The sequence below is a fragment of the Mauremys reevesii genome, linkage group 20, assembly GCF_016161935.1.
Source record: "Mauremys reevesii isolate NIE-2019 linkage group 20, ASM1616193v1, whole genome shotgun sequence".
Lineage (NCBI taxonomy): Eukaryota > Metazoa > Chordata > Testudines > Geoemydidae > Mauremys > Mauremys reevesii.
Window position 1 is genome coordinate 22,329,787 of NC_052642.1, and position 19,413 is coordinate 22,349,199.

The window sequence follows — 19,413 nt, forward strand, 5'->3', positions numbered from 1 at the left end:
CTGCGTGGGTGCATTTTCTAATTGAACGGGGGGCGGAGGGGGGGAGAGTTTCAAATAGCTCTGCAACTTAACAAAAGTGTCAACACACTGTGGGAATCCAATCAAAAAAATGTATCCCCATGTATGGAAAATGTATAGCATCTCTTATCTCCCTTGTGCCTTTCTGCACGGACACATATTGAGTTTTCCAACAGAAGAGGCATTAAGGAAATGAGGATGCAGCACCATGGTGCCCTTCCCGGTGCTAATGTCATTGTTCTCTTCTAAAGATAGTTCTGTAGCATTGTCTGTTCAGACAGTTATTTTTTATGGAAATAGCTTTGCACGATAAAGGCCACGTAGGGAACAGGGCTTTTCATTAAATGCTGCACTGGGGCTTGGTACCAGAATGCTGCTGCCGTAACTTGAAGATAGCCTTGTACCAAGTAGCCTTATAGGAAAGGTTTCTAGATACATTTGTGACCACTTATTTACTTTCTTACATAAGCATTTACAAACATGATTATAGAGAAATGTGCTCTGTTAGTGTAAATTTGTAGTCAGTCTCTGTGTACGCATGCATGTATCTTATTATACAGTGAGCATGGGTTATTACCTCAATCTGCCTGTCTATGGAAAGAGTCTGGTCTTGCTGATGGGGCTCTAGTAATTTTGTGACATTTACTGTATTATGTATCTTTCTTGAAGATTACATAAATGATTTAAGGATAATATCTAGGGGAATGGCATCCTCTCTAAGCTCATCTATTCCTTTGCACTGAACATTTAAACTCCGCAGCTACAGAATGTGTTTGTGCTCCTCCTTTCTCTATAGCCTGAACAACTGTCTTGGAAAGATATGGCAATGCACCATCTACTTTAGTCTGCAACTTTATATCTTATGTGGTTTCCCTTCTCTAGGAATTCCACAACTAAGTCACTGTCACGTGTCGTCTCACTCGGGAAATGTTAACTATAGAATGAAATAAGAGTTAGGTTGTAATATAAAATTCAGAGTGAAGGCTGATGCTTCCTCCTTAATGCACCAGGTTGTGTTGCTGCACATCTGGTAGTTAAGAAGAGCACAAAGTTTTTAGGGTCACATGCAAGACCCACCACACAACACTATTTGTTCAGAAACATTGTGATTGCAGGTGTAGCCACACTTAGCCCTCTGCCTGTGTGTAGGATGTTTCACTATTTACGGCTATACTCTGCCACCCTCGCTCTGTTAACTAATATTTTATCTGCCAGTAGATTTCAGAGTAAAATGATACTCAGTAGAGTGTCAGAATCTGGACCTCGATAAGTTGTGTCCCTTCAGGTGTGAGTATTATTCACATACAAGATCCATGTTACTACCGGCATATTGTAAATTTATAATATTACACAGGGCTTGGATACACTGGTGATGGGGAGTGGTATAAAAACTTAAGTCACAGAGAGAGATTTAAGCATGCATAGTGGATGTGATTCAAACCCCACTGATTTCAGTTGGTTTTGGATCAGGTCTATCATCTACACATGTTATTTAAAACTGGACTAGATAAAGCATAAATAAAACAAGCTGCAGAGATCAACACCACATTGGTGAGGGATGAACCAGAAGTGAAGTTATGCCTCTTCCCTGTGCCTAACTCTTTGATTCTCTAGCTGACCAGCTCCAAAGCTAGGACTGCTTATCAAGTGATTACATACTTTTGGATGCTAGTTTTGGAAATGTAAAATACAGTCCATCCCAATTACTGTCAATTTGCTTAATGGAAAATTCAGATTATAGGGAAAGGTTTCTCAGGACCAAACTGCTTTGCATGAAATCAATAAAAATGGGCCCATTCAATAGCAAATGCTATTAAATGGTTGCCAATTCTAAACAGGATTTTCTTGGTATAAACAGCAAATAAAATTCATTGGGACATATGCTGTGAGCAAGTTTTCCAATTGTAATTGCCAGAATTGGTCTGTCTATTGTTTCCAAACAGCTCTCATTGCCATGGCATCTCTGCTCCTAAACTAATCTGTCATTTAAATATTTGAATTAAAGCATCTCTCCTGGCCTGTGCTGGTACAGAAGGCAAGAACAGAGAAGAGGATTTAAGGAGCCTCTCTATTCCCCCCTCCACATATGTAGTAAAACAGGAGCTCTCTCATCCTCAAGAGCATTGCAGTAGGGATAGTTTGTGCAAGTCCCCCGTGGCAACCCTGTGCAGGGTGACAGAAGTGGAACTATGCAAGGCTGGAAGGGGGAAGGGCAAGAGACTTTTGAGTTGATACGTATGTGGATCCAATGTCTGGGAACCTTTACATATGCCATGGAGAAGGGCTGAGGTTGCTATTGCAGCCTGGAGGCTAGAACAGTGGTTGCAGAAGAACTGCGCTGCCTTCTTCCATGCTAGAGGAATGATTTGTAATCCCTCACAAACTCCTACTACGTTCCCTAAACAAGACCCATTTGTGTGTGTGTGTGTGTGTGTCATCTGAAGTCAAACAGCAACATTATTTTTTAGAAAAATCCCCAAACAGCTAAATGGAAAAGTGAGAACTAATTTAGGTCACATTAACTGAAATAATTTCAATTTATAGTGTGTAAGAGAATAAGAAATAGCTTGTTCTGTTTTGCTAAGTATATGTGTTAACCTTTAATTCTCCAGTTTAGAGCAGTTTAGTTCTTAGCAGGTGCTGATATGTGAGTGGACAATAGGAGTAAGGCAGATGGGACACAGGTTCCTGTCACGCCCAAAGTGATATTAATAACATGAAAGCCCTTCTACAGGAATTCAACTCTAACACAGCCAGTGATACACCAGCAAGATCAAGTGTTGGTTTTCAAATTAGTAAATTTTAAAAGAAAAAGTAATCTGTTTGAAGTGAAATGCATGCAAATATATGTATTTCATGACTGCAGGATTTAAAATAGCCCAGATTACTTTATGACCAATAATATCTTTTATAATTGTGCACATTAAGGATAAACAGATCGCATGCTGCAGGGCTTGAGCTAATTGTTGCACAGGCTAGGAAGGAATTCACACACCACTACTCCTCTGCATGTACAGTACAGTTTTGCATAACTCAGAAGAGGAATTATGGCAGTTTGCCTTCCTCTGAAGCATCAAGTATTGGTTAGTGCCAACAGCAGTTTGGTTGACTTAATCTTCTAGCCAGAATTCAGATTGAAGGTCCGAATCTCACCTTTCCAAAAATTTAGAGAACAGGAAAAGGACTAATATCATATACCAGAATTTCCTCTCACCTTTCTCACACAGGATCACTGAGAAGAAGCAAATGAAAGGAATTATTTGTATGTTGCACACCTTGCCACTAGAGGTCACCATATGCCTCATGAAAAAAACCAGCAGACAGCAGTAAAACAATGAACTGCCATTGTCAGGTCCGAGATGGGATTGGAACCCAGGGCAATGGCATTCCAACAGGCCTTTTCTACTAGATGAGCCAAAGATGTAGTTTTTGTGTATGGTGTAAATCAAGATGTTGCTAATGAGCTTTAGAGCCTTTCCCATTGACTCTCTAGCCATGGGTGGGAGTAACCAAAAGTCACTATTATCTAAAGGTTGTTTGGCCTATGTGAACTAATGACTTTGGTCTAGTTTCTAGTGAATATGAGTCCACAATTCACAGTGAGGCTGGCATTTTAGGCAGAGAGGTCAAGGACAGAATGGGTGCAGAGGGCAGACTTCCCATGACCTTAGAGGTGGCTTCTCTAGAGAAGAGTGAGGTGCACTGGAAGTGGGTGAAGCTTGCACTGCTGGGCCCTTTCTGTGCTCTGTACTATACTCAATCTGTGGATAATGAGAGGACTGTGGTTTACAGTATCGTCAGTCTGTCACCTTTCATGGACCCCTCAAAATCTTTAATCTCTGTGTCAGTACATTCTCCGCTCAGAACTAGAAGGACGGGGAAAGGAGCAGATACTTCAGGCCTCTGAAAGACTAAAACCACACTTATGAAAGGCAACACAAAACCAACTCCAGTTTCCAGGTCACATGTTCTTTATAAGCTTTTCCTTTTCTTTGTTTTTCTTTTTTTTTTTTCACCCTGCAGCTGTTTCAGTTGTTGATAAAGAGCCAATATGGGTTTACGTAAGAGTGACCTTTGCAACAGCTCAGAACAAAAATAGATAATAAACTGTTATCCTTGACGCTATTCAGTAAAAGAGCCAAATAGTACTAGATACTACAGTGCTAGAGAGCGACAGAATACATGAGGGATCCTCCAGGACTGGCATAACTCTACCCAGGATCAGGATACCTATCCCAAGAGCCCCTCCACATCCCACAATATGTTGTCCACCTCCAAGAACTTCACTTCTGCTCTTATTAAATATTTATACCGTTCATATAAATATAATCCCTTTGCATGTGTGCTGTTTTTTCTCTTAAGTTGTAGCCAGTAAAGAAACAAGACGTTGTCTGCTGTCCACATGGCACTTTCTGGGTGTTAAAATCCTAGGGCTGTGTGAAATTATATGCTAAATTTAGCTCACTGAGGCTCCAGAATTACATATCTATGCTCGGAAGAATCCTGTGGCACCTTATAGACTAACAGACGTTCTGCAGCATGAGCTTTCGTGATGACCACTTCTTTCTTTCAGAAGAAGTGTGAAGTGGGTACCACTTGCTCATAGACTGCCTGTTCTGTTAATACCTATAAGCAGCCACAGATTCTTTTGTTTACAGATCAGATCCAACACGGATATCTATGCTCATCACTACACAGCTGTAAAGTCTGTTGCTCAAGAGACATTTCCCACAACAAACTGCTTTTTAAAAAAGGCGATCCAGTTCATGTTGAGGTCCCAGGGAGGTCACAACCCATTTTATGGGCTTGAAATTAATTCTACTGAAAATCTTACCAAAATATTCCAATTAATCTGGTACTTTCTTCCTTTGAACGTGGGTGGCAGGGGCCCAGGAGTTTTGCTCTAGACAGACAGAAATCTTACTTGCCACAGACCTAGGTAATGAACCTTTTGACTATGTTTTCTCAGTAAAGAAGAATGTGTCCATTTCATAGACACAGATTGACAGATGAAAGCATCCTGTAAGAATGCACCTGGATGCACTCTTTGTGAAATGTCCTTACTTAGACATAAGTAGATGCCTGGCTCATCCCCACAATCTTGAGTACTCAGATCCTGGGATTAAACCCGATGCATTGAGTACCCTTCTTGGGATTTTTAGAAGAAATTGAAGTGAATGGGGAGAGATGGAGGGGCCTCTTAGTTATGAGCAATTTAAATAATTTCTTATTTCTTAAAATTCCATTTTGTACACTGATTCTTTAAGGCTATGTTTACACTGCAATTAAACACCTGCGCCTGGCCCATATCAGCTGACTCGGGCTCGGGCCACAGGGATGTTTAATTGCTGTGTAGATGTTCAGGCTCAGACTGGAGCCTAGGCTCTGGGACCCCATGCGAGGGCAGGGTCCCACAGTCCAGGCTCCGGCCTGAGCTCGAATCTCTACACTTCAGTTAAACAGCCCCGTAGCCTGAGCCCTGTAAGCCCAAGTCAACTGACATGGGCCAGCCATGGGCCAGCCTGCAGTGTAGGCATACCCTAAAGGGCCCAAGTTCCCTGCCTTGGAATAATAGCAGAGGGATGGAGACACAGAATCCAGTGAAAGTGATTGGAAAGAGGCAATAAAAACAATAAGAGGATGCAGCATGTGTAAGGCTAAGATTTTGTCATGGTTAGTTTTAGTAAAAGTCATGGACAAGCCTTGGCAATAACCAAAATTCATGGAAGCTCATAACCTGTCCCTGACTTTTATTACAAATAATTATGACAAAATGGGGAAGGAAGAGGGTCCAGCACCCACTGCTGCTGGGGCTCCAGGGTCCCCCCCACCACGGTGGCTGAGAGTGCGGGGTCCCCCACCCCGCTGCTGGTAGCAGCTGGGAGCTGTGTGCTTGGGACTGCGGGGATCCCCCATCCTCCATGGCTGCAGGGGAGTCCCTGTCGGCTGACAGCTCCAGCCCTGCCACTCTGGGACTAAAGCGAAAATGTTACAGAGGTCTCTGGGAATCACAGATTCCATGACTTCCATGACCTCTGTGACCAAATCGTAGCCTTAAGCATGTGTAAAATGTTTAATTCAGTGTTGCATTTCCCCATGTCTTGCCATAAAACCACTTCCTAGGGAAGCTGCTCTTTTAATTGTTTTCCAGCAGGTGCAGGATGATCAACACATCTGGTATAAGATTCCACTTTCAGGGAATTCAGGCTAGGTCTCTGTCTAGGAGCAGAGGAACTGCAATACTAGAGAACATCATTGCTTGATTTAACCATATATCCTGCCACCAGCAGTGGCCTATACCTTATTTTCTGTTATATATGGAAAGCTTGTGTAAACTGGGAGGGCTCTTTAATGCTGTCCAAGAACAGAGCCTTCCACATGGAGCTGCCTCCTGCCCACCCCCAACCCCCAGGCTTTTGGGGAAGTGGTGGGCTGGTGGCATTTCCAGGATATTGATATTGTATATTTATTTCCATTGTAAGGGATGGCTGCCCACTGTGATTTTTATAAATATAATATGTCTTTATTTTCCCGTTGAACAAGCTTACAACAAAATTTAAATAGGCTGATCAGGCTCCAACCAACTCAATCTTTGCAGTGTGGTATGGAGAGCTGCCTTCCTTGAGGTTCCAGATTTAGTGTGTTCCCTGCTAACATCTGTGCACCCGTCTTTAAACACTGAAGGCCAGATTTCCAAAGGTATTTACGCCTGAAGATGCATAAGGTACCTAGTAGGATTTCAGAATGGTTAGGTACCCAGCTCCCATTGATTTCAATGCAAAATAAGCCTGCTCAGGTGCTTTAAAAAATCCCACTAGGTGCCTTTCTGCATCTTTAGGCACCTAAACACCTTTGGAAATCTTGTCTTGAGCTCTTTATTGAGCCCTCAATCCAATGCCCTGCCTCTGCTGAGATGTGGCTTTCTGTCCATCAGTGCTAGCTTAGGGATTCTGCACCCTGTCAAAAGGGATTTTGATTCATGATGGCTGAGAAATATCCAGGTTTGATACATTAGCCACTGTGGCTTTGGAGCTGCGCGCAATTAGAGTGCAGTTGTCCAAGGGCACAGATCATGTCTAATCTCAACCAAACACTGGACTTGTTTGAGGAACAGTGCAGTAAGAGATTCCTTCTGGAATACAAAAATATAAACATATATCTTACAATTAGCCATTGGGAGACATAAATCAGCAATAAAGGATGGTGACTCAAATGGGAACAGAGCCCAACATAGTTTAAGTAGGAGGAGATGGAAGTTGACTACAGATACCTTAAATGCTGATGTGTACGGCATGGAAAGTTCAGTCACATGAGGTGTGTAATTAGCTGAATATCCATTACGGCTTTCTAGATTACTAGCACAGGTGTAAAGTCCAGTAGGGTTCAGATTACTTCTCCATATTTGTACCCTTGATGCAGAAAGAAGGAGTGGCTCTGGCCTTACCTAGGTCTTTTATGTTAACATCCATGGCGTGAAGGTCCTCCTAATCCATATGAGTTCCTCTGGGAGACTGGCAAGGGTTTGGATTCCAAAGATGCCCAGTTTTTATAGTCTTGCAGGTAAAACAGAAACCACTCGTCTTTGCTGTATAATTATTTTTTGCTGGGACTTTGAAGATGTTTGAGTCTTTGTGGATGATTAATTTACATTAGTAAAATATCATTAAATACTATTATGAAAATTTGGCCTTAACTATACAGTGCCTAAGACAAATATCTGGGTGACTGAGGAGTGTAAACTGTATGAATGAAGAACAGATAAGGTAGCTGTGAATTAGTAGGCTCTATTCATACCTCCAGGGATCTAATCTTGACAACTCACCTCCTTTTTCCTCTTACATCCTTCCATGAATAGGAAGAGATGTGGATCCAGTTGTCTGGGCACAAAACTGGGTGTCAGGAACCTCTGGGTTTTAATCCTGGATCTAACAATGACTCCCTCTCTAACATTCAACTAGTAGCTTCACCTCTCTGCCTTAGTTTTCTCATCTGTAAAATTGAGGGAATACTTATTCCTTTTCATAGGGTGTTATGGTCATTATTTGCTGTTGTAAAGTGCTTTGAAAATGAGAAGTGCCACACAATAATTATAATTTGATATATTTAATGGCATGCAGTGGTGCGCATAGCAGTTTGCAGGCAGAAGGAAGACAAAGTCCATGCCCCAAGAAACGTACAGTACAAGGGCTAAATTGCTCCCTTATTCTCTCCCCTGAGTAAGGGGTGAGGCACAGTTGCATCACCCCAGCAGCAGACTCCAGAACAAAGTCACAATTCCTCTCCCACTCCTTCCTTGCTCTGAAGGAGAAGTAATTACCCCTTCTCCATGAGCACCTTTCTTCCCTTGGGGTATTCTGGAGGGCAAGTGGGAGGAAAGGGAGGTGAAGCCAGGGCTCCTCCCACTACCTGCCCCCTTGCTTGCAGTGGGGAGTCTGATCTGAGTAGCCCCTACTCTCCCCACATGGCTGGAGTCACAAGCTGAGCACAGCCAAACATGAGAAAGGGTGAGAGGCTTCCTGCCTCCAGCAGTCAAGTAAGGGCGGTGACAAGCTAGCCCTAAACGAGCCAGAGATGACCAGGAAATGAAAACAAACTACGGCATAAAGGGAGAAGAGTGCACCCCACGCCAGGGCAAGGGAGCAACACTGCTCCTGGGAGGACACTATTTACAGAAAGGAGTTTTCCACTATGTTAGGTCATTGCATTGTATTGCCTATGAGAGACTTTAAATAAGCTTGGAAAGCACAAACCCGATCCTAGTAGGATGTCCTTTGCAGTAATGCTTTGCTACCAGACTGGTCTCCTCTCCATGAGTCTAGCTTTCAGACCCAAGATAAACCTGATGATGGGTCTCCCAAATAGAAGTGCTGTTATTTAATTTTTAAAGATAAGCATATGAATCTCTCACTTGTTAGTCGGGCACCTAAATAACTTCCATTTGCTATTTCTTTTTTGCAGTTTAAAACAAAATTAAAGTAGCCCTGATCATCTTCCCTGCTTATTAATATTGCATTGAGCCGCAAAAGATTTGAGAATGTTCTTAATTCAGATAAGTACCTTGCGGTTTGGATACTTAACGGAACCGCCTCTTAAACCTCTTGGATCTGCCAAATGTGGCTGATTTTGCAAGAAATCTCTGGTGAGATTTCTGGAGAGATGTGAATATGAAAAAAATAATTTGCAAATATGTAAAGATTTGTTTAAGTAACACTTGCTATCTTTTCCTTAGGGACATGAGCACCTCAAACAATACAGCTAGAAGTCATGAGATGCAATTATGACTTTAAGGTGCCACAGGACTCTGTGTTGCTAATTATGAAAAAGAAAAAGCAGGCTGAATAGCCAGCAAATTCTACCCCCAGTTGTGCAAGTCAGGATGGAGGCCCCTGATTGTGACACTGGTGTGGTTCTGCACAAGGAGGTGATAGGATATGCCAGGAGCATGCTGGGCTGTGCCTCCCCAGGAATGCAGTGAACCCTGTAGGGCACATGTGCTGGACAAGCTAGGGAACAAGCTGGTCGGGGGAACTGTCACTCCACACAGCCTGCAGTCCTCTCCTCATCTCTCCCACCGTGTGGAGGGTCACAAGTTGTTAGCTACATGGGGTGGCTCCGCTCCTGTTCTGCAGCTGGAGGGGGAGGATTAGCCCCCACACTTTCTTTGTGGTTCTCCTCATTTTGAGATACACTGGCTGATCACAGGATTATCCCCTAAATGATACTTATCTCTTTTGGGATGGTTTTATTTTAAAACAATGTGTTTTACTCACCCTACCTGTAGTAGCTATACCTGTACAGCCACCAGCACCAGCAATCCTTGTAACTGAGTTCAACTCTTTTTTCTGCTTCTTTGAAGCTGTGTGTGTCTGCAGTCCCGTGGATGTAAAGACGAGAGAGTTTCTGGCGGCAGTGGGAAGACAGAGATTCAAGCAGCCACTTGACACAAGGGGATTCTAGTCCAGGTCATTCACAAATGGACAGCAGCACCATCTTTTAACCAGCAGAATGGAGAAGTCATCCAGCAATGAGACCCAGACTCTTACTTCTAAGAAAGAGCTCTTGGACTGTACGGAAGGTGAAGATTGCAAAGAGAATGGACTCCTCCTCAAGAACCCTAAATCCACCCTGAAGCTGGTGGAGGATGGGAATAAGGTCCACCCCAGCCAGGGAGATAAAGGGGAAGCAGGTCAGATCTCCAATGGCTACTCAGTGGTTCAGAGCCCAGTTCCTTGCAATGGAATAGGAGATGGGGAAGATGTCCAGTGCACGGCCCCAGCAGCCACCACTACCACCACCACCACCACTTCCACCACTTGTGGGGTGGAGGCTCAACCACAGCTGCTGGAGCTGGAGGAAAGAGAGACCTGGAGTAAAAAAATGGACTTTCTTCTCTCTGTCATTGGCTATGCAGTGGATCTGGGCAATGTATGGCGATTTCCCTATATATGCTACCAAAATGGAGGAGGTCAGTACTCAGCCCTATATGCCATTCCTTAGAAGCTGGCTTCTTTGAGTATAAATGGGTCAGTTCTATGGCTCAGGTTAAATCTATGAGATCAAAAGTAAGCAACAAGGGATTATGGGGCAAAAGGAACTGATTTATGAGTAGGGCCCTACCAAATTCACGGTTCATTTTGGTCAATTTCATGGTCAGAGGATTTAAAAAATAATAAATTTCATGACTTCAGCTATTAAAAACTGAAATTTCACAGTGTTGTAATTTTAGGAGTCCTGACCCACGAAGGAATTGTGTGTGTGTGTGGGGGGGGGGGGGAGCGGTTATTGTAAGGTTATTTTAGAGGGTGTTGCAGTACCGCTACACTTACTTCTGTGCTGCTGCTGGCAGCAGCACTGCCTTCAGAGCTGGGCAGCTGGAGAGTGGCAGCTGCTCCCGGGAGCCCAGCTCTGAAGGCAGAGCTGCCACCAGCAACAGTGCAAAAGTAAGGATGGCATGGTATGGTATCGCCACCCCTACTTCTGTGCTGCTGCCTGCAGAGCTGGGCCCTCCGTCAGCAGCCGCCATCTCCAGCCGCCCAGCTCTGCAGGCAGCAACACAGAGGAGTGGCATGGTATTGCCACCCTTACTTCTGTGCTGCTGCTGGCAGGGTGCCACCTGCAGAGCTGGGTGCCTGGCTAACAGCCGCCGCTTTCTGGCTGCCCAGATCTGAAGGCAGCGCAGAAGTAAGGGTGGCATTACTGTGACCCCCCTGCAACTCCCTTTTGGGTCTGTCCCCTCAATTTGAGAAATGCTGGTCTACCCTATGAAATCTGCATAGTATAGGATAAAAGCACACAGAAGTCCTGATTTCACGGGGAGAGGCCAGATTTTACAGTCCATGACGTGTTTTCATGGCCGTGAACTTGGTAGGGCAGTATTTATGAGATGATTAAAAGAGCAAAATATGTCTAGAATCAGATAAGGGTTGCTGGGACCTATGCATCAACTAACAGATGAGGGCTATAAACACAAAGGTGGAAGAGGAATTATCTAGAATGATGCAAGATCCAGTATAGCTGGAAAACATTAGATGAAAATAAGAAAAGGAAAATGTAGATTTAAGATTAGGCAAAACATCCTGAGCCTAAAATCAGTTGGACTGTGGAACAGTCTCCCCAGGGAAGAGATAAGACGAATCCTCAGAAACATTTAAATTCAGACTAACCAATATACCAGAAAATGTCAATGCTACAGGTGCTCAGTACAATCAAACAATTATTGTAACCAATGAGTGCGCTGAAGAAGGACCTATATCCCCTTAATACACCTAGGCATTGTACCAGAGGAAGAAATTCTTTTATCTTTTGCTCCATCCTGCTGCTGCTGCATCCATGGTAGCCAATAAAATCTTTGTGAATTCCCTGTATGTTTGGGTACAGAAGCCTGGGAATAGGAGTACGGTTGACAGTGCCTGCTAGGAGTCAATCTTACAATTGTTCACAACTTCATTCCACTGGAAACTTAGAGCCAGATTATGACCTTTCTCACAGTGGTGAGCATTACCTGTGGCACCTGAGAATTGGACTTTTAGCCATTAGTGGTGCTCCAGCCTGACATACAGTAACTGAACTGCTTTGGTGCTTATGGCATTGTCTTTCGAGACAGACAGTTGCCACAAACAGTGGTGAGCAGATACTCACATGAGTAATCCTGTTGAAGATGATGGGATTAGTCATGTGAGTAACTGCTCACCAATGTGAGTAAAGGGGTCACAGGGTTCCCTTCAGGAACAAACCCACAAGTCCCATTTCGTGTGACATTACAGAAAGTTTGTCTGGACTGGTCTCTCAAGATTATGGGGTCACATAGGTTTTACTGTCATAATCCTGTGTGGTGTGTATTGGCTGTGGGGCATGAAGAATTGTTCTTTATTAAGTGCTGATACTGTTACACCAGAAGTATTACAAGAAGTTACAGTCATGTCCTTTCTTCCTTGCAGGAGCGTTTCTCATCCCGTACACGATCATGGCCATCTTTGGAGGCATCCCCCTCTTTTACATGGAGCTAGCACTGGGACAGTACCACAGGAATGGGTGTATCTCAGTTTGGAGGAAAATTTGTCCTATTTTCAAAGGTAGTAAGGAGAACAGGAAGCTTTCCATGATCCCTTAGGGTAACTGGCAGAGATTTTCTTTAAGAGTGGAACAATTACGGAAAATAAGAGATAACACGAGGGGTTAATGTCAAGTGGCTTCAGGCCCACATTTAGGTTATGTAAGAAAAGCTTTCATGAACCCTAGAATTAATTACTTTTCAAAGTCATATGCTTTTTAAAAAAGCAATGTCAAGTTGTTTTATATACATAAACATTGCCCTAATTGTTTTCCAATCCAAAGGACCAGGCTCCTACTAGTATCTGAAGACCAGGGAGTGAAACTGACTAGAAACAACCCACACTACTTCCACTGTCCCAAGCCAGAAAAAAAATGCAAAACCATACAGAGAACATTATAAGGATGAAAGTAAATTGAACTTTCAAAATTATTCCATTTTTAATATCTGAAATGGTATTAGAAACACAGGTTGGGAAAAATATTGCAAATCCATTATTTTTATCCCAGAGATCCTTCAGCTCCATTCCATTTCTCTCAGCCATCTCTACTGGCAGTGACAATAGAGGATCTTTTATAGTTGCCTTTTACATACTTGTTATCCTTGCTCCAGTACCACAGTTAGATTTTGTTCTGTTTTGGTTGGTTGGATTGTTGTTAGGGGTGTGGAGGATGAGGTATGCATCACAGTCAAAATTCCAGAGACTGGGGCCTGAATCAGGCTAGCATTTACACATGTTCTGTTCAGAACAGGGATGCTTTTCTGAAGTGGGGTTTGGGCAAATCACCCGCACTTTCTGAAGACCCCACAAAGTTCCAGAGCATTCTTAAAAAATATAAAGGGAGGCAATGGTGTATGTGTACCTATTTGGATGCCTCTGACAGCTATTGATTTTAGTTCACGTGGATTACCCACTCCTGCTTTTGCTGGACCCAGCCCTCACATTTCCACTCACATTACTGTTTTCTGCCTTACCAGGAATTGGCTTTACTATCTGCATAATAGCTTTCTACATAGCCTCTTACTACAATACCATCATGGCTTGGGCCCTCTACTACCTCATTTCATCCTTCACGGCAGAGCTGCCATGGACCAGCTGCAAAAATGCTTGGAACACCGGCAACTGCACCAACTACTTCACCAATGCCAGCATTACCTGGACCCCACACTCCATCTCCCCTGCAGAAGAATTTTATACGTAAGTGCATGTAAGTGGAGACAGCAATATCAAAAAGAAGGGTAGAAAATGCAGCAGGCTTTTCTTTAGAGGGTGACCGGGGTATTTATCAATCATATGCATGGGTTTTTTTAAAACTGTCTAGGGATTAAAATGCATGCAGTTGTGGGTATGTGTAGGATGGGGGTGTCTTTTATCTCTCATGATTTAGAGCCTAAGCACTCTCTGTATTTGTTACATAAACATCAACAATGTGTTTTTCTCTCCTGTTTTAGCCGCCACATTCTACAGGTGCAAAGATCCAAAGGGCTGGATGATCTGGGAGGCATTAGCTGGCAACTGACCCTCTGCTTATTGTTGATTTTCACTATTGTGTACTTCAGCATCTGGAAAGGGGTCAAAACATCTGGCAAGGTGAATGCAAAAGCAAGAGGAAGTTGCTTGGTATAGCATAATTTCTGCAACATGTCTGGAGCAGCCTATTAACATGAGAGAAAGTAAGCTTAGAATTGTCTTCAGGACAGGGACTGCAAATTCACGTACATGTGAATAGTGGGTGCTACTGTAATCTATATAATACATGCTAACAGCATGTTGTGTTGCTGTTCTGCATTTAAAGATAATCCTACCCAGGGGATCTGAACGGGTGTGGGGGATGATCTCCGATTACTGCTCTGTTGAGCCTCAGTTCCATTGTTTCTTTTTCTACAGATGGGCCTTGCTGTCTGCTGTCAGAGCAAGCCATGTTACTAAAATAGGGCTGCTTAATACACATTCATTTACAAATAATAAGTACCATAATAATAAATCTTTCCACTGACAGAGAACCTCCTATGTGAGGACCTCAGATCACCTTACAAAGATTGGTGTTGTTATTCCCATTTTACAGAAGGAGAAACTGCGGTGCAGAAAGGTTAAGACCAATGTTTTCAGAAGGGTCAGCTAATTCTGCATGCCCTGATTTCTGAATGCCCAATTGGAGACAGTTAGGGCCTGACTTGCAGGAGTGCTGAGCTTGGCATTTCCAAATCTCCTCAGCTGGAGTTTGTGAGTACTCAGCAGCTCCGAAAATCTGGGCCTAAGGTTCCCAGGTTAGGCACCCAACATTTATGGACACTTCTCAAAATTCCGGTTGCAGTGACTTACTCATGGTTGGACAATTATTGAGTAGCAGAGCTGGAAATGGATTGTAGGAGTCTGACTCCCATTCCCTGCTCTAACCACTAAACCAGGTTAGTCCCTTTTCCTAGATGAAAAAAGGCAGTGGTTGTGCACACAGATAGTATAAAATCAGGCAACTCATCTGTCTTCTGACTACAGCTACAGAAAACCTGGAATCAGAAGCTGGAGTTGACTGCCTCTGAGAATGCATAACTATCAGTGGGGTAGTCAGACCGATGGTGTTGAATAAACTAGCTAACACACCATAAATAGCAACCTGGGTGGCATTAATAAAGGCAATGTGACCTAGTTGTTAAGAGGAGGGGAGTAGGAGTCTGGACTCCTGGGTTCTAATTCTTAGCTCTGCTACTGATTCACTGCAGGATGCTGGGCAAGTCATCTAACTACTCTGTACTACATTTTCTCCTTCATTTAAAGTATAGTAATACATAATTGTCTTTGTAAAGCACTTTGACAACTTTGAATGAAAGGTGTGATAAGTCTAAATATTACTGTTCATTCGACATTGTTACCATTATCACCACTTAGCAGTTTCCCTCAATCAGTACCCATGGCAAACACTGTCTTAATGTTTTCTCTAACAGGTGGTGTGGGTGACTGCCACATTCCCTTACATCATACTCTTTATCCTGTTAATACGAGGGGCCACATTGCCTGGAGCCTGGAGGGGGGTTGTCTTCTATCTGCAGCCTGACTGGCAGAAACTCCTGGCCACTGAGGTAAGGAACTTGTTGTAAAGGGGCAATTGATTTCAGCCTCTAAACATGTACACTTAAATCTCTCCTTTTCAAAACAAGGCTACTGTCAGCATAGTAAATAGGTGCCTATGGATTCTGAAGCTTAACCTTGAACTCCAATTCTTTTAAATCTTTGTACAAAGTTTTTTTTTCCAGTTGTAACAATTAGACAAGCTGTTACTACTTCTGGTTCTACTCTGCTAGCTAACCTTAATCTCAACTAGTGGGATACCCTGTAGCTCTGTTGACTGCCGGATAATCAGCAGATGTTGGAATGGGCTAAATCACGTTTAATGGAGTCCACTATCAGGTGTCTGGACTCAGTGCCTGCATTTCAGAATTGTGCATATTGCCACCACCGAATAAACTCCAGCCATCGGTCCCGTGTCAAGTTCTGGCAGATGAGCCTGAAGAGACCCTCCTTTCCAGCCAAGTGGTGCTTGACTCAGGTGGAAATCTCCCACATACTCCATGCAGACATGGACAGCAGGAAGACTATCAGACTCAACACACTAAGCCTGATGAAGTGATGACAGCTGGACAGGTGTGAATGTGTGGGGAGAGGAAATACACCACACAAGCCAACAAATACTACCAACTTTAGGAGAGAGAGCAGGTATGGGACAAGACCATAATAAAACAAAACATCAATCCAGTGTCTGGTTTAGATTTGAACCCGGGTGGAAGAGGCACTCAGTCCATCAGGCTGTTGACTGCGTTTGTTTCACTACACGTGAAAGTCGCTAATGGGGAGGGAGATGGAAAAAACCCAAAGCAATAAATACAACAAATACAAAGATTACAAACTCTAATGTTTGTGAGTCTGCAGCTTCCAAGCTGATATGAAGAGTTTTCAATGAAGAGGAAATGAAGAGACACCATTTTCTGATAAAGCAGCATCTCCAATAAGGAACCACATCTTCCTAAAAGCAATAAAGGATATTGGTATTGTATTGAATATATCTGAAGTGAGGACAGCAGATTGCAATCTGTGCGCTGGCTGGCAGCAGAGCTCTATCCAGGGGAGGTGCAGGCTAGCCGCACAGAAGGAGCATGTTAGAAACGAGCTGCAGTGAACTCCATGTTGCAATCAAGAGGGAATAAAGGAACCAGGACTTTTCCTTTCAGGGATGGAACAGAGATCAACACTTTAGAGACGCCACTCAGTAAGACTCCGACCAGCGTAGCACAGTGTTTTTGTAACCAGGTCATCGCACTTTTATCTGACATGGCTACAACATGGTTGAGTTGTGTTCACACAGCTGGAGTTGTATCTACACCACCAAATGTATTTGGATCAATCCACGGAGCAATCACACAGTGCTTTAGCTCAGAGGACATGCGCCCAGAGACACACCTGGGGCAATGCACTCCAGATGTCCTTTTGCACAGAGACCCTGGAAGAAGGAAGACAGGCCAAACCCATTACAAAGGCACAGTTACAATGCAAAAACAATGTGCTACAGGAAGACTGCCATCTCTCAGACTAGGATACTGTCAAGGGTGAAATACTGATAGCTGCCACTGTTTCTGAATATTTACTGTCTTGTGTACAGAAATGTGGTAGCATTTCACCTATGGTGACCTCCTCAAAGGATAAATCCTAATTATGCCACAAGTGAAAATAAGTCTGATGGCCTCACTGTGCTGGGTATTTGCCTCTGTCATTGTCATACGTCTCACCCCCACTTGGAGCTGTTGGGTTCTAATGTGGGGACCTGCCTTAGTTTCCCTCTAAACTAAAATCCTAGTTTAGGTCTGGTTCTCGCTGCCACCAGTCAGGTTAAAGTATCTGACACACTGCCTGTCCCCCAACTTTCCCTGGGGAACACAGATTCAATGTCCCTGAATCTTTACACACAGGGAAGCAGCCCACTTCCCCCCTCCCTCTCTCCTAGCCACTCTGGAGAGATATACACCGAGTCAAATCCTTGACTCAACACAAAGAGGGACTTACCTCCCCCTCCCCTTCCCTAGTCCTGGAAAGAGATACCTGATTCAAACTGCTTGAATCAAACCCAGGAGGAACTCTCTCTTCCCCCCTCTCCTTCCCCTGAATTTCCACAAGAGAAGGAATTAACCAAGTCCAAAGAAAAGAAAAGAATTTATTAAAGAATAAAAAGAAAGTAACTTGTCTCTGTAATTCAAGATAGAACAATACAGGGTCTAGACTTATCAATCTCTGGAGAGAATCCCCCCTCCTTTCTTTCTCAGTAAAAACAATATCAGCAAACAGGAATAAAGAATTTCCTTTAGCAAACACACAATTGCAAATATAGAAATCAAATTATAAGACTAATTCGCCTTTCTAATTAATACTCACTATTAAATGGTAGAAACTACTCCAGGAGAACTTGGAGACATGACTGACCTCTCTTAGATCCAAAGAGAGCTCTCTAACAAAAGAACACAGACAAAGGCTTCCCTCCACAGAGATTTGAAATTATTTAGTCTCTGATTGGTCCTTTGGTCAGGTGGTCATCAGGTACTGCATGTTAACCCTTTACAGGTAAAAGAGACCTTAATCCTGATCTGTTTATTTATGACAGTCATAAAACTACAAAGGTATTTGTCACACTTCAGCACAAAATCTTTGATCCATGAAACAAGCTCTTAATAAAATGTTTGTTAAAATAGGACTAGACTATATACAGGCTGTTGAACCTAATTTGCAGCACCAGTGGACTGTAGAGTGGCATTTGCTCTATGTTTAACATCATCCTTTCTTGATTCTCTGCCTCTTACGTTTTTCAGGTCTGGGTGGATGCTGCAGCTCAGATTTTCTTCTCTCTTGGTCCAGGTTTTGGGGTCCTACTAGCTTTTGCCAGCTACAACAAATTCCACAACAACTGCTACCAGTGAGTTCCACATCAGTGTAAGAAATAGTCAATAAAAGAATGGTGTTAGAATGTAAACAGTCTGGGTATTTTTTAAAAAAAAGAGAAACATAATGCTGGTGAAAGTTGCCAGGTTGTCAGTCCTGTAGGATGAATTCTATCTGCAGAACAGGTACATTCCCTTTAGCATCAGAGCAATCTTCCCTTACATCACACCCCGTCAATGTGCCCCACTTCAAGGCAAGTTGGGAGTTTGCTTTCCATGTCTAGTCAATTATTATTAATAATTATTTGTGTTGTGGTAGCACCCAGGAGCCCCAGTTGCAGACCAGGACCCTCTTGTGGTAGGCTCTGTACAAATATGGAACAAAAAGATAGTCCCTCCCCAGTTTACAACCCATGTAATTCTTGGTCTCTGCTGTAACTGCCCATAAGAGGGGCAATTAATGGTAAAGGTGAGGCTGTGATGCAGACACCTCTCCAACCGGTGGATTGAATCCACCACAGACCAGCCATCAGATTGTAACAATATTTAGTTACTGCAACCAGATCAGCTATAACTTGGTAAAGGGCTCTGTGTGGTTGTTTCCTTATTTTCTTAAGGATGTTTATTATGTCCTGTGAAATGAAACCTGCAAATCATCACTCTCTCTAAAGCTATTACTAGATCATTCCGAATCCAGTATTAATCAGATTGGTGTGGTGTGTCTGGTATGCAACCAAAGAGAGACAGCCAAACAGATGTTGAAGACATATAAGACACCACAATTCAAAAGTCTATTCAAAAGAGAACCAATATAACAGACAAATCTGTAGTGCCCCAATTTGCTGGGCATAAAGGAGAGACACACCTTGTCTCATTCCAAGACAAGGCAGGACATCAACAGGGCTGGGGTACAACCTTTAGATGTC

The 19,413-nt window shown here is 43.2% G+C and overlaps 1 protein-coding gene across 3 annotated transcripts in view; it reads left to right on the forward strand.

Moving 5' to 3' along the window:
• The window catches only part of SLC6A4 (solute carrier family 6 member 4), a 39,149-nt gene that overhangs the window by 1,514 nt on the left and 18,222 nt on the right, over positions 1-19,413 (forward strand). For 2 of the 3 annotated variants that reach the window (XM_039507688.1, XM_039507690.1), the window contains exons 2-7: positions 9,875-10,483; positions 12,456-12,590; positions 13,547-13,766; positions 14,021-14,159; positions 15,512-15,646; positions 18,419-18,522. In XM_039507688.1, the coding sequence (XP_039363622.1) occupies positions 10,024-10,483; positions 12,456-12,590; positions 13,547-13,766; positions 14,021-14,159; positions 15,512-15,646; positions 18,419-18,522 (1,193 nt within the window). In that variant the 5' untranslated portion in view covers positions 9,875-10,023. Of the gene's footprint in view, positions 1-7,500; positions 7,579-9,874; positions 10,484-12,455; positions 12,591-13,546; positions 13,767-14,020; positions 14,160-15,511; positions 15,647-18,418; positions 18,523-19,413 lie in introns of those variants that run through there. The other variant, XM_039507689.1, reaches the window with a different exon arrangement.